Below are 15,400 nucleotides of genomic sequence, written 5' to 3' on the forward strand. Positions count from 1 at the left end.
GCCCCCTTACGACTACGCTGGAACTGCTCTGGCTTCGAGCGACGGAGAACTGAGTGACTGACTGACTGCCACCTCCTCTCCACCTCCTGGCCATCACCTCCTTTCGCTCTGCCGTGTATTTCCCTCAGCGAACTCTACTCCTCTAACTTTCCCCGACATTTCCAACTGCACATACTACTGCCGAATGCCTGGCGCACTGAGGGCAGGGGGTGCACGCGCAGTTCGTTTAAAATACGTGTTACACGGTGCGCCGGCAGTATTCGGGTAACAAGAAAAACGTGCTGATATATATGTATTTTCTGTATTTTTCACATTAAGTTACGGTAGACTTTGGCAGAGAAATTTTTAGATAATTATCCCGCAAAAATGTACTAATAACGAAGAGACGAAGGGCTCAAGATTTGGAACGCGAAATAAACGCTATGTATAAATGTTATATATACACATGTTATATATATATATATATATATATATATATATATATATATATATACATATCATCTTACTCTCTATAAATCTCGTTATGATGTAATTAATAATTACATCACGTAAATTAAGTCCATAATACTGAGATATTATTTCTATTTGCTAAGAAATATAAATCTGTTAAGAACATTTAAATTTTGTGGACTGTGATAAAAATATATAATACGAACGAGCTGTTGACAAGTTTTATAACAATACCGACCACCGCGGCAAATTTTAAGACGCTTCACTGTTTGAACTGTGATTCATTGCACGGGCCATCGGGATGATAGTTGGTAGCGCTTCGTAAATCGCAGTCCGCGGCATATTAGTAGGACTATATTTAGGCGGCTGTCCACCGATAAAGTGGCACTACCCTAAGTCTTCCGCCGACAAGATGGTGACTTATAAACTCTGAGAGACACGGTGTACGGTGTAAATAACTCGCCATACGGTTGCATAAAGCAGACCGAGCGGAAAAATGGAATGGTATACACGGCAATGCTAAAAGTTAAACGGGCGTCGTAACTTTAAAGTATCCAGTTTACGTACAAGTGACATCCGCGCGCTCTTCGGCCGCGCGAAGACGTCGGGTGCTCGACGTTCTCAAGAGGATGACAAAGGTACAATGCGCTCCCTGTGCAACGATGATATTCCATTCGAACGAGAGCCGTTTGCGCGCGCAAGAAGACTAAAAATAATCGCTGTCGCTATTAGAAACGCGCGTACAAAATGCCGCTTGGGTTACGAGATACTAAGTGCGAGTTAAGGCGCGAGTTATTTGCGTTGGGGAATCGAAGCTTGTCGTTGGACGTGAATTAACTGAGGTCGGCCGCGCGAGAGAGAAGAAGATTGAGAGATGCACCTGCCGTCCGCATCACCCATCCGTTACTCGAACGACAAGAACGCGTCTCTAATTTCCATTCACACTAATCCGTAACGGAGCTGTACACGAGGAATCTTGGGAATTGATGTGCATAAATTATATAAAGAGAATGCGCACGTTAATTAACAATCCGCTTCGGTTAACGGCTGATTACTGGAGACGATAAGAGACGATAACCAGATAGCTCGCGCGCGGACGGCGATTCTAAAATCCCAATCACGCTGGCAGCGAACGCAAGGACTCTCTCTCCCTCCCTCCCTTCCCCCCTCCTCCAATTCGATGCGGTCGTGAGAAAATGCTCAAATAACATCTGCCTTCGCGCGTTTAGCGTGCAATGTCGTACGAAATCACTCGCCGCGCTTCCCAAGCGAGCCGTCAAGGCGAAACGAACGCGAGAGTGGCGTTCGGGGCGCAAGAACGATTCCGGCCGCGGCGCGGCGGGGAAGACGAAGTTAAGGAGAATGAGAGACGAGAAGACGTACGGCGGGCAGACGTACGGTAGAGGGGAGGAGAGAAGATCGAGAGGCGCACCTGTCCCTCTGTACATCAGCCGTCCGTCATCCGGGCGACAGATCGACTCTGTCGGTGCGCCGCCGCGCCGCGCTGTTTTCCACCTTCTCCGGACGCTCGCCCGAGCACTCGCGGCGGAGTACCACGTGGCATCGCACTTATTTACGTTGACACAATATTTATTAGGACGGATCGGTGAGTCGGCCGTTCGCTCATTCGCGCGGCTCGCCAGCCTATTTCGGGACCGTCTTCCCTCTTTCTCGCCCGCTCTCTTCGACGACGACGACGACGGAGTAGCCGGTCGTTTCACGGGAGACACATCCACTCTTCTTTAGGATTAAGACGCGAACTGGTCACGCGCCTTATTTTCTTCCTGCCTGTCAAGATGCGCCGGATGCGCCGCCGCTCACTTCGCCAATTGCATCTCACGTTGAACGTTCGTCACGGAAGTTTTTATTTCGGTCCGTGACGGCGATCGGACAGGCACATCGTTGATCTACATGCGTCTTATGTTACACTTTCCAACTGCGTGATAGTCGCATTTCAATGTCTTCGCGAAAATAAAGCGATACTCTCCGTACGAATTTCTGTTGTTTATTTTACTACGGAGTGAAGGAGATTAGCGTTTATCTGGGTAAAGATTTTATATCATCTACGATATTTTAATGCAAGTGCGTATGCAAAGTAAACGTCTTTACAATCTTGTCTAATTATAAATTGTAACGATCAATGCATCTAATAGATTAAAGATAAATATTCTTTTTTTATTGCCCCAAAAATTATTTATAATTTTATTAGATTATTATCAAGAAAGGCTAAATATTATTTAAACGTTTTGCAGCGACATATGTCTTCCATATGTGTACTCGCTTACTGATTCCACGCGGCGTTAATTGACTTCAATAGTCGGCGGGAATTAAATTCGTACGATGCAAGCGTCGATATTTTTTTAAAAATACAAATCGAAAAACCGCACAATTTGCCTACACAGTTCGCTCTTTGTACTTCCGTGGTACCCGGAAAGAAGTGGATATTCGTGGTTCGCGCGGTCGCAACGCCACTTCGCGAGAGGATATGACAGGGGCTGTGTAAACGCGGCGATAACCGGACGGATCGACACCAGCTGCTCTATGTTTGTTGCCGGTTCTATAAATAGGCCAGTCGACCCTTTCTCCTTCTCGCGCTCGCGCTCCGTGCCCACCGCCCCGCCACCACCTTGATGCTCTTTCTCTTCCTCGCGATGCTTGAGAGATGTTACTTCGCTGACAATTATTGTTGTCACGGCCTCCACTCCGGCAGTCGGTAACAGGACTGACACTTCGAAAGGCAGCGTGACGGAAAGCGGGAGAAAGAGCGGCGGAGGGCGAGAAAGCGATGCGACAGGGAGACAGAGAGAAAGAGATAGAGAGAAAGAGAAGGAGAGAGGCAGCAGGGTGACGAACGAGGGGGGAGGAGAAGAGTGACGGATATCGTGATGAAGGCGTCCTCCTGTCACCTTTCTCCCGCCCCCGTTCTTCGCGGCGCCCTCGCCGTACCGCACTTGCACGGCTTCTCTCTTCGGGCCACGTCCGGTTTAAGACGCCACCAGAATTGCGCGCAAAGGGCCAGCGGCCTAAAGAAAGAATCGAATCCATATGAGATCCCATCTCTCGTAACATCGTTTTTCGACAGATCTTATTCGCGACTGCTGCGAGAATGGTTTAATCAAATTATCAATCGATCGAGGTTTGAAAGTGATCGGAAAGATTAACATTATCTAAAAAATGTCAAATTTAGCCATTTTTATCGCACATCAGTTTACTCTTCTTTGCGATTTAGTATTTTTAAGGATTTTTAAAAATTATACTTCTTTTTTTCTATATACGCAGAAGCACAATGCTCGTATAAGAAACACAAATCTTTCAGCATGATACAATTGCTTATCCCGTTAATTTCCGTGTTTTAAGATTATCGTGATTACAGCACGCAATAATCTAACCCTAACTTTTTATATACTCTTATGTATGGCATATAAGATAATAAAAATTAATCCTCCGAATCTTCTCATCCGTGCCCGAAACCGGCGATATTTCGAGCTTGGAAAAATCCGTTAATTTCCGTTCTCGGTGGTAATACATCACGATAAGCCGCGCGATGTTGGGTCGACGTTGTGCGCCGCGCCGTTAAGGGTTAAAGAGAGAAATAAACGCGTCGCGATCCTCGAGTTCGGGATATTAATCGCGCTCCTCACCGATCCCGACTTTCGCCTAATGCAAAACGCCGTGGGGACGGATGCTACTAACGAAGAGCGAAACGAGTTCGCGGATTTCGCCTTCCTGAGCAGCGGGAGCAGCGACGCATCGATCATCACTGTCGCCTGTTGCGCGATTGGACGGACGGACGAACGGACGGACGGTCTTACCGGACGTGCACACCGTCCATCCATCATTCAGTCGTCGTATCTGCATCAACGGACGCATCTTCGGCGCCTCCGTGTGCGCGCGAGCATTAATACCATTCCACGAAGAACGCGCGAGACGATTAGCCCGATCGGTCTGCTATATTTCGGGCCGCGTCGTAAATTATTTCGCGCGGTCGCATTAAATTTATCGCGGCGATGCTCGAGACCAGTTTCGAGACGAACGCCTGCCACTTAACCGGCGACTTTTATTTGCGATCGAGACGCGATTGACGTGGGACCGGGATTTTTCGTCCCTTTCAATCAGGCGCAGCTGCGGACAATGCGTTCAGAAATTTCGAGGATTGATTTTACGCATCGACTTCATTATAAATATATTTTTCACGAGAGCGAAGGGATATTCATCACATTTGATACATTGGATCGAACAGCGATATGTGTCAGGCGTAAAAATAAGAGATCATAAAACGTTTAACTACACGCGTCCGTTTTTATCCGTCTATATTTGAGTGTGACAAAATTTTGGAAACTCGAAGAATATACTTGGCTGATTTTCACGTTAAATGTTTTCATTAATCATCTTGTTTTGCAAATGTAACAGGATAATTTGCATCGCTTCATCTAACAGCAGATCAACAGATGTGTCTTCGAGTATTTTGAGAGATTGACAATGGATGTGATAGCGCATTTTTCATATTAGTTATTTTTGCATATTATGTCACAATTCTAAGAATAGTTAGCGTGAGTTTGCATTTGCGGATGTGTAATTTGTGGATACTTTCGATCGTTACATTTGAGAGCGAGAACAGAGAGAGGGAGAGAAAGAGATGCCACGAAGATTAACGTCTTCGAAGTGACTAGGAGAAGGAAACGTAGACTGACAACGTCGAAAAATATCTTTTACCAGCAGGTTATTCGCCGTGTGTCGGGGCGGGGGGGGGGGACGGGTCTCCTCCTCGCGCATGATACACACTACGCAAGGACTGTCACTAAAATATGAACGTTAATAACTCGTACACGCGTTCGAGCAGCGAGCGGCGTGCCTTGCCAAAACGCCAACCTTTTTTTCGCGAGACACAGCTCGTGCGTCGCCGGACCCCCCTGTCCATCACTCACCGTCAAGCCCAAATGTCTTTGCTCGGTTATACCCCGCCGCCGCGCCGGTTGGTGTCCCTACCCTTCGCCGGGTCACTCATCATCCCGGATCTCTACGGACGTACGTTTCTAACGCGTTACTGCGACGTTGGCGCGACGTCTAATCGCGCGCGGACAATCCGCGTCCACGCCAGAACGAATTAATACACGAATCGAGTCGCACACCCTTGTCGTATGCACGCGCAAATTGGATTAGCATGCCGAGAAAACAAATGTGTTGAGAAAATGGGTTTTATTCCGTGGAATTTCGCTGAATTGCGCGAAACGATGAAACAGCTTCATTTATAATTTATATTAATTTTTCTGTGACGTCAGGAGCCAAAATTAACTCTGAGCAGAATTAAAACTATTTATGCAAAACAGATCTATTTATGTATGCAATATCTTGTCGATACAATTTCTAACATCAAATTTGCGTTTACTTGTCTATTAAAGTAAACTAATTAGCATTGAATATATTCACTATCTTTGTCGTTAAGAATTATAGAGCATCATGATAGTAGAAGAATTACAGCCGTTAGTTATGGAACTTTAGATAATGATAATTTTATTTTTTCTTGGAAATACTGTGAAATTTTTTTATACATATATATAGTTTACGCGCAAATGTTTATCATCAAAACGAGATGTCACTGATAAAATTATATGTCAAAGTGTTAATCTCGCAAATGTTAATTAGCCATTACGCCATGATCGTCAATAGTAAATTACGAGCTATTAATGGGGCGCCTATCGACGATGTGGATCAACGAAAGGATCGACTTTAATTTAACAGTTTATGTGCGCGATACACATGCGGCGGCGTAACCTGCTATCATCCGATGAAAGCGCCCGCGATGGGAATGATCGCCAACAGAGTGATAAAGTCCTCACGATCGGCCTCTACGATAAATAATCACTCGATTGCGCGATGTTTTCACCCCCGCCGCGGTAATTTATCGGCACGCGCGCCGCGTATGCGTAGTTAGCCGGGCTGTATCGCCGCGGCAGATACTTTTTCAGCAGCTGCTCCTTATTCGCCGTATGGATAATATTATTACGTGAGATTGATAAGTACGTTCCTCGGGATCAGGTGTGTCAAACAATAATACGGCTCTATACGTTAGCTGGATCTTTCTTGTGAAAGTACCGAAAAATATCGTGTCACATAAAGGCGAGGCAAGCCGAGGGGATACCAACGTGTATCTTAATAAATTACAGTATACGTCCGCTGAATGATTACTAACCATCGGAAAACGACAATGGAAGCTACCGAGATTTTCGTCTAGAGACTATTGTCTGAGACTAGCTTTGGCTTCATGACGAGCACCAGTCGAATCAACGGATACCAAGTCGAAGTCGCGCATAGGCAGGCGTCCTATAGACGTCACATTTCGTAGCGCTCGGTCGAACGAAATGAAAAGCGCGAACGAAGCTCCGTGGATTGCGGCGCGTAATATTCGCGGCAGTTCGCGCGATTTTGTTACGAGGCGGCACGACAATTTCGCAGCAGAAACACCGGCCCCGGAAATCCAAGATCTCCGAGCTCGGTATTTCAAGGCGAGGGCAACTTGAAAGGGTAGCTGGAAGGCGGACGCGCGAAAGAGAGAGAGAGAGAGAGAGAAAGAGAAAGAGAAGAACGGAGAAAGATTTCGAGTACACGTAGAGAAGGCGACGGCAGCAGGGAAAAGCAATCGGGCGACGCGGATTCGGGGTTTTCACAGCCCTTGTCGATCGCGCGAGATTGAACGAGGCGTGTCCAAGTGCCGCGACTTCGGAATATCCGTGGAAAATTGAAGGAGAGCACGCTCTATGTGGATTCCGCTTCCAACGGACCCCGCAGCATGGCATGCTTCCGTCGATCGCTTTTTAAACGGTTAACCGATGGCCCCTACGCAGGCATTCCTATACATGTTTAATGCATATGAGACGGATTGAGTTGAAGTTTCATTTGATTAAGAAATGTTCACACATTTTCGGATGAGTAGCCTTAACTGAAAAATTTGTATGTATCTGCATAAAATAAATTTCACAGTCAGGAAAATTAACGTCTTTCAAAATTATACTCATTCCAAAACGGATGATCGTGCTACAAACTGCTTTTCAAAATAACTTTTGCAATTTCAAGAGTACCAGTATCCCATACATTTATCCTAATCTTAATCGTGCTTTTCTACTTGCATTTCTAATGGACGCGGGTCATCAATGTCGACAACAATTTTTTTCGATGGGCCACCTCAGGAATTATACATATAGATATAGGATCTGATCAGGGAACATCATTTACGATGACGCGAGTAGCAGCGGAGGAACGCAGCAATGGGCTCGTAGGGGAAGGGGAAATTCGACAGACTGATGGAGTGAGTGTTGACTTAGGATAACAGTCGCCTCATCAGTCAATCAGTCAGGTAGACAACGGTAGGAAGGTACTCCGTCTTCGGTTGGAGCCTGTCGTCTTGTTCTGTTCACGTCGTCCTAAAGAACACCTAAGTGAGTCACGAATCTGACCACCTGACATTCAAGGGACTTAAGATCGAGGACCAAAATGAAGAAAAAAAAAGAAAGATAGTAGGACAAGTCTGAAGGGATCGAATGCTAAAGAAGTCTGTTTGTGGTCCCCGATACCAAGTGCATTGATCTAATTCCTCGGATGTTTCTCGATGCATTTTCTTGAAGCGATATTGAGAACGAGTGAACAGTTGGTAGTTTAATTTTCATTAAGAATGTAAATTTTTTTCTTTCAAATTAAAATCTTAACCTTTGTCATTCAACTCAATTTACATCGAACAATGATTTTTAATTTTATCTTATTTTTTTGCGATGTATTTAGATATGAGATGTTGGTTTAAAAAATTACAACTCAAATAGCAACAGTTTTTTCTTACTTAATGCATATAGGTATTAGACTAGGTAAAATTATACTAATCGGCTATATTGCTCTATTTCTATCACAATAATTGTTATTCAATTTATTTACAACGGCATTTTAAATACATGTTATTCTAAGAATATCTTATAATCGTCTTCTCCGTCCAAACTCTCGAAACAAGAGTGATATTCTTCTGAGCTTGAAACGCGACCCTCCCGATCGATCTGAAAAATCTGGATCATCACTTGAGGAAGTCGTAAATCAACGTCTTGTATCTCTCGAATACGGATTGAGTATGAGGCTTTCAAAGCCGGTTGCTCCGAGAGAAGGAGGAATCGCGCGGGGTGCGCGCGAGGGGGTGAGGGGGACGAGAGGGGGGGAAGAGGGAAGCGAAAGAGACACGGAAAGAAGGACAGAAGGCACGCGCGAGGGAGAGAGGAAGAGGCGCGGAGGAAGGAGAAAACGGATTCACCCGTCAGTCACTCTCTGGCAGACCGCGAGAGAATCACAATGCGAGGCCTCCCTCTTCTCGCCGTCCCTCTTCGTCCTTCTGTCCGCCCGTCCGTTCGTCCGTCTGTCTGCCTGTCCATCCGTTCGTCTCTTCGTCTGCCTCCTGTCACTCTCCCCGCCAGCCTTCCGACGGTTCTCGCATCAGAAATTCATCTCCTCTCCTGTCCTCCTCCGGGTTCTCCTTTTGTTCCTTCCCTGCCGCCGCAGCCGCCGGCTTGTTATTATGTACTGTTTTATTGCCAGGACGTTGCTAAAGTTCGACCCGGTTACTTGCCCCGGCGTGGCGTCATTGCTGCCGAGAGAAAGAGAGAAAGAGAGAGGCAGAAAAGATCCGCGCCTCCCCGGGATATTCGCCGAGATAACCGTGCGCGAGTAGTACTACTTATCAAAGATCCGTCTCGGAAGGCGTCCCGGCAACTTTGCTCGGCCGTCCCGACGTGGAAGAGACGAGAAATTAACTTCGTGCACCGTGAAGCCGATGCAGCTCTCGCGAAGATCTTTTCTGATGTACGCAGCTCTACATTCTAACACGGTGGTTATGTAATTACCGGTATCCACCGACGGCCTGTCTGACAATGAGAAACAGAGTAAAGGCCGGCGGATGTTCGTGCACGTAGTAGCTCCCACACAGTTGATTGTGAATGTCTAGTACATACATTGAATCGATAGATATAAAGTAATTTCTGAAGGAAGAATTTTTTTTATGCGTGATACATCACACTTTGTCCAGATTCCAGAGGGATTGATATAGTTTGATATTCTACTGAAATAATATGTGTTAGATTATCCTCAATACTTGAGCTTTTAATGGCTTTTTAAAATATGATATATTGTGCAACGTTTAAATTTTGCTATTTATAGTTTTTAATATTGCTTCTTTTCTAATTGTGACTTTAATCGCGCCGAGTTGTGTCGTTACATCATATTTACAGAAAGAATTCGGTATCTTATGCTTAAAAGCTGCCGCTCTGCATATCAGATTTCCTACAAACAATTAAACAGACACCTCGCGTTATAAATTTTCTTACCGGATGAACGTTCGGCGTAGATGCTAATTACAAGCAAACCTAACTGATTTAGCGCGTTGATTGCGCGTAAATCACTAGAGTAAACAAGCTGACACTAGTGTGGATGCCTATGAACGCTAAAATTTACGCTTTACTCACGGCCGCAATTTATGAACATGCACTAAAGGATCCTTGTCTTAACACCTTATTTTTCGTTCTGCCATTTGTAAGGCTTACCGCGTTTCATCTCGACGACTCGTTCCGCCTTCGTACGTCTAAGAGTGACAAATCGTTTTCCGGAAGAATGGCCTCAAAAGAATACATTCAAAAATTGACGGAAAATAATCAGTTCTATTCTGAATTTTTAAAGATGTATTATTATATTACATCACGTTACGAAAGATTATGTAAGAAATAAATATCACAGATTTAATTTAATCTGTGATAAGTTAAGGAAATTCTGTATTTGCTAAACTTTCTGTATATTTGATACTAATTGCTAAATAAATTAAATTAAGGTTTTTTTTAAATAAAATTAAGGAAATATGAATAATTGCAAGCATTATTTTAAATCTCGCCGGCCTTGAAATTCTTTATATATTGTAATTCTTTTTATAATTTGCGATAATGGAATTTATTTGTATGCATTCAAAAGTGACTAATATTCCTATTAACCCGCGACGTTAACGCAATTATCTAAGGCTAAGTTTTATACTACGTAGTTTTTTTCACAATATATACGCTCTCACAGCTTCGCATACAGAAGTTCGGAATTTATCAGCAATTAGCAACTGCCGATCGTCCTCGCGAATAGCGAGCGTGACTAGCTCAGTTGTTCGACTTACGACTAGCTTACAGGATAGCTAATACCGTTGTGGTACCAATACCAGTTAGCCCTTGGTACATCACCTACATGTGTACGCCAATATATGCAGGTGTCTGCTATCTATATCCGTAACTCGTGCGCAGGTTCGTCGTGGAAGGCAGGCGAGGAGAGGCACGACAAAAGGGCGAAAGGGGGAAACAGGGAATGCGCAGAGACACACATTTATAAAGAAAGAAAAGAAGAAAGAGAGAGAGAGAGAGAAGGAATGCACAGAAAAATCAAGTAGAGATCGTAACGGGCTTGAAAGCGGATGCTTCGCCGATAAGACTAATTATTGTTCTGGACCAAGAGTCGTAGGCGGGCTATTGGCGCAGAACCATCGCCATCGTAGATAGCGCGACCCGCTCTCCGCATAGCACAGGCCCGCTAATACGCTGCGCTTCTTTTCTAACGTGCAGCGGGTTCGGGTGAGCCAAGGACAGGAGGAGCCGGATATCGGCCAGTAGCATCTCGCCGAGTGTCAAGACTCGGCCGCTTTTAAGCTCGGTACGCCACGCTCCTCGTTCCCGAGGCGTATCTTACCGGCGGGCTACGTCCGGGATGTGCAACCCGGTGCGGTCCTTGTTAGTGGTCTGCCAATAGCCTCGCACGAACTCCGCTCGTGCGAGCATTTGCATCCTACTGAGCCCGACGTCGACATCCGATCGATCCTGATCGCCGGTGAAATACTTTCGAGTCGCGGAACTCTCGGTGACCCTTGTCATTACGATTGGGTCGGTGCTCTAATAAACTAAAGTCTCCGTGGCTTCAGAATATAATACAATAAAAAAGTCATCGGAATATATACTTTATTTCTTTCAAAAAAAATTAAATATGGCTCATCGCTATGGATCGATTGTACAATAAGTAGAGAATCTTGCCTTTCTGATGAACGCTTATGAACAATTATTTTTTTCATGTAATATTCGCACACGTGTACGTATAAAAACCGTATCAAGATTTTAGTTGCTGCTTCCAGAAATGGAGTAACGGAGTAACGCTCGTTGAAGTCTCTGGCTGGAGACGAAGGTGGCGCAGTGCTAACGGTTACGTTATTGAAATTTCAAAACAGTATCACTTCGAATTCAGCTATCACGGGCAAGAGACAAGCGGGTGGTTAGGGAGGGATAGAAATGAGCGGCAGGCAAATACTAGATTCCACGGATTCGCGATCAAGCGCCCGTAGGAGACTCCGAAAGGGTAGAAGACGGACCGCGCTCTCGTAGCGGGCGGGGCTGCCCGCCGGTGGTCCGCCCGCTCGGTTCCTCGACTTCTTGCATTCCCCTCTTCGATACGCGTCCGGATCCAAGCGATCCTCCGAGAGGTCCTCCTTTTATCTCCTCTCGTCGTCGCCCCGTCGTTCTCTCCGTAGTCGTGCACCTTCTCGCCGTCCTATGACTGGGTTCCAACCGGATCGGCGCGGCCAGTCGCTTCCATCGAATGGTCCGCGCCGGGGCACCGGGAGAATCGCTCCCGGTAGAGAGACAATGGACAATGGGGACATAAATCTGCGTAATTAGTTGCTGATGCACCCGCGGATCAATGTGCGATCTCCTTTCTCTCCCTCTTCCGTGGCCTGTCCGCGGACAAACGATCGTTTGGTTGGTCACTCGGCAAAGTAGGACGGTGCTCCTGGTTGTCCCCACCCTCTACGAGGGGAGGTGTGCTGACCACCTTCCGCTCTCGCCCTGCTCTCGCGGCTTGGCTTGGCGATTGCTCGCAACCGAGGACACGGCACTCCCTTCTTCAGAAAGGATGTGCCGGGAGCAAGATGGCGACTAGAAGTTGGACCCACGTTGGACCCGAGTATTCACGTCCGGGTCTGTCAAGTATAGCTTACTTTCGTTGGTTATCAGATGACTGTACGATAATAATTTAATGAAACGTTCTAGTGAATGCGTAGTCAATATTTAAATCGTGGTGTAACACGCCGTTTATTAGATACGATATGATGTAGAATTTCCGAGCAAAATTTACGCAATGTATTTCCCCCGCAAATATTTGTTGATCTTAGATTAGGTCATGTTCTCTCCGCACAGTCGCAAAGCGACAGTTCTGCCGTTCATTACCAAGGGTTCAAATGGAAACGATTTGATTAAAACTCATAATGCAGATGATGGAACTCCTTGTCCCGCCACACAATACCTCGTCGTCGTCGACGTCGACGTATCCGACATAGCTCGCATTTTCTCTTTCTTCCTCTCCCTCTTGGGCGTCGTATTCGTCGTCGTCGCCGTCGTCGCCATCGTCGTCGTCGTCGTCGTCGTCGCTGTCGTCGCGAAAGGCTGATAAATGAACCGATAGTGCCATTGTGTTACTCGCCATCTAAACCTTTATATCACTCCTAGGTACTTAGCTTCGTCATTTCTCAGTATCTCCACTCCTAGGTCGTACGTTCTTCTCCGCTCTTCTATCAAGATACGGCGGGTGACAGGAGGATTTGATTCGCGTCCTACATCAACGATCTCCGCGCAGAAAAGACGATACACGATGTCGTCAACCGATACGTATTCGCGCTCGATTTTTTTTATTTCTAAATTACTTGGTAGTACATAAGTATATCCTGCAATACAAGTTTGCTCGCTTGTCACGCAAGATTATACTGACAGGGAACATTTTCCTCTCCGTAACGATACACTCATATATCGTATTTTTCACGTCCAACGTCTTATCTGCAAGTGTAATAGAAAATTCGCCGATGGGTCAATGAGATATCTAGATTGCCAATGCGACTTAACTACTTCTGCGTTCCGTTATAGAAGTGGCACCGATAAACTATTCGTTGTACAAGCATTTAATAGAAATGTAGCAACACGCTGTTATTTCATGGAATGTGGCATGTTAATGGAGTAGTTCTTTTTTTTTTTTTTTTTGTTCAATTACGATTGATCTAATTATCTAATTCGCTGCTTCGTTGATTTGTTTCAGGGGAGGACGGCGTCGAAGGCTCTGCGCCCGGTACGGACCTCCAAGGCGAGGAGGGCGATTGCGTCGACGAGGATGGTCCCATTAGCCCCAGCGAAAGGGGCTGCGCGCCCGCTGCGAAGGAGGACGAGGATGCCGAGGGAACGGACGAAGAGGACGATGAGGAGGCATCGCCACCTACGCCCCCGCCTTCCGCCACCTCGAGGTTAAACCCGACTATCCTGCGAGACACGGGACCTCCGGATAGGTAAATCTTGCATTTGTATAATTTTCTATCCGTGTACAATTGATGTTCTGTGCATATAACGGCTCTGTCTTGATGATTATTGAGAAACACGATCACAAAAAAGTGCGTATCAGAAAAGAAATAGATGCTCATTTATTTTTAGACCAAGTATTCGGTAGAAAAAAATTATTGAAACTTGAAAGACTTGATTATGCCAAGAAGCTAAAAGATATTCTATCGATATACAGTAATGACCAGAAACATCACTCGTGCAATCTCAAACGTGTTGTCAAACGAGTAGTGACAACTTTTATTCGCACAGTCTCAGTAGCATTTATACTCGTATCAACTTTCTTTGGTCTTCCTTATTACATTTGTCAGTCGAATGTGTCTCTGCCTATATATGCGTACTATACTCGATGCCTATATATACATGTTTCTGTCCGCGTGCCCGACACGTGGGTGTTACGTCCGCGAAGATAGGGACACTCGACGTTACCCGTGCGAGGTAGCGGTCCGTGCAAGCCAGCCGCGGATAACCACGTGCGAGCGATGCCTCCGCGCAAATCACTTACGGCGGTCGTAGAAGCGACGCGTAATGTCGGGCATAAAGTCGGAGGCTCGTACCTAAATTTCGCTCGACGTTGTCTGCCGGCGACTCATTAGTCGGTGCTTTATCCGGACGCGGAGACTCCTTCTAATAAAGCATCTAAATCATCGCGAGCCGCGCCGACGCGACACCGCGAGCTTTTTGATGTTCGCCGTCGTCGGGCGCCCCTCGCGTATGTACACGCGGCGTCTTTGTTTAAGAGCAACAAATCGTCACGAGGCCTCACTCGTAAATATGTGTATGCGCGAGGTAAGCGTCGGGCGGCGAGGGTTAAGTGGTAACGGAACGAGCGGCCGGGCGGACGGACGGGCGAGGCTCCGGGATAGGGATAAATAAGCCGGTGTTGGAGTTGATATCGGTGTCTGCCGCGCGCGACGTCACACGGCTAATAGAGATAGGCACGTGTTACACATCGTCCCACACCAACGATGCCCCACTAGCAGGCGCGCTGCCTCCTAACCGGGGGCGGCGGTGGCGGTGGCGCCCCCGCCCCCCCCCGCGTACACCCGCGCCGTCCCGCCAGCCCCCAAAAACTTCCCCTGCATGCGTGGCAGCGGTCCCCTTTCATCTCGCGGCACGCATTCGGCATTCAGTCAGGGACAGTCAGTTACGAGCGAGCCGTCGACAGGCCTGGAACGTCGCCGCGCCGCATCGCGTCCCGAGGCCTCGCACAATCCATTACGACAACCGCGCTGAGCTCTAATCGTTCCGGCCACGTGCTCCCTTCCGACAGTCGATCCTCGCGTGCGTTGATGACGTTGCGACAGGTATCGATCGCTTCCGCACACTCGGCGACTCCGACCAATCCGCGCGGTTTTTGTCGCGAGCTGAATGACTAACGTTCATCGTCAGAACGCGCAATTAATCGTAATTTGTCCACGGACGATCGAGGCTCCGTTACCTCGCGAGCGTAACGTACTCGCGGCCGCGGTGAGCACACGTATTCTAAGATCGACGAATAATTCATCGCGTAACGTAGTGTGTTTTCGTTTTTG

The 15,400-nt window shown here is 46.7% G+C and overlaps 1 protein-coding gene across 3 annotated transcripts in view; it reads left to right on the forward strand.

Moving 5' to 3' along the window:
• The window catches only part of Tio (zinc finger domain-containing protein tiptop), a 149,374-nt gene that overhangs the window by 125,937 nt on the left and 8,037 nt on the right, over nt 1-15,400 (forward strand). For all 3 annotated transcript variants that reach the window (XM_071777836.1, XM_071777834.1, XM_071777835.1), the window contains one exon: nt 13,573-13,816. In XM_071777836.1, coding sequence (XP_071633937.1) covers nt 13,573-13,816 — 244 coding nt within the window. The remainder of the gene's footprint in view (nt 1-13,572; nt 13,817-15,400) is intronic.

Source organism: Temnothorax longispinosus, chromosome 5, assembly GCF_030848805.1.
Source record: "Temnothorax longispinosus isolate EJ_2023e chromosome 5, Tlon_JGU_v1, whole genome shotgun sequence".
Taxonomy (NCBI): Eukaryota; Metazoa; Arthropoda; class Insecta; order Hymenoptera; family Formicidae; genus Temnothorax; species Temnothorax longispinosus.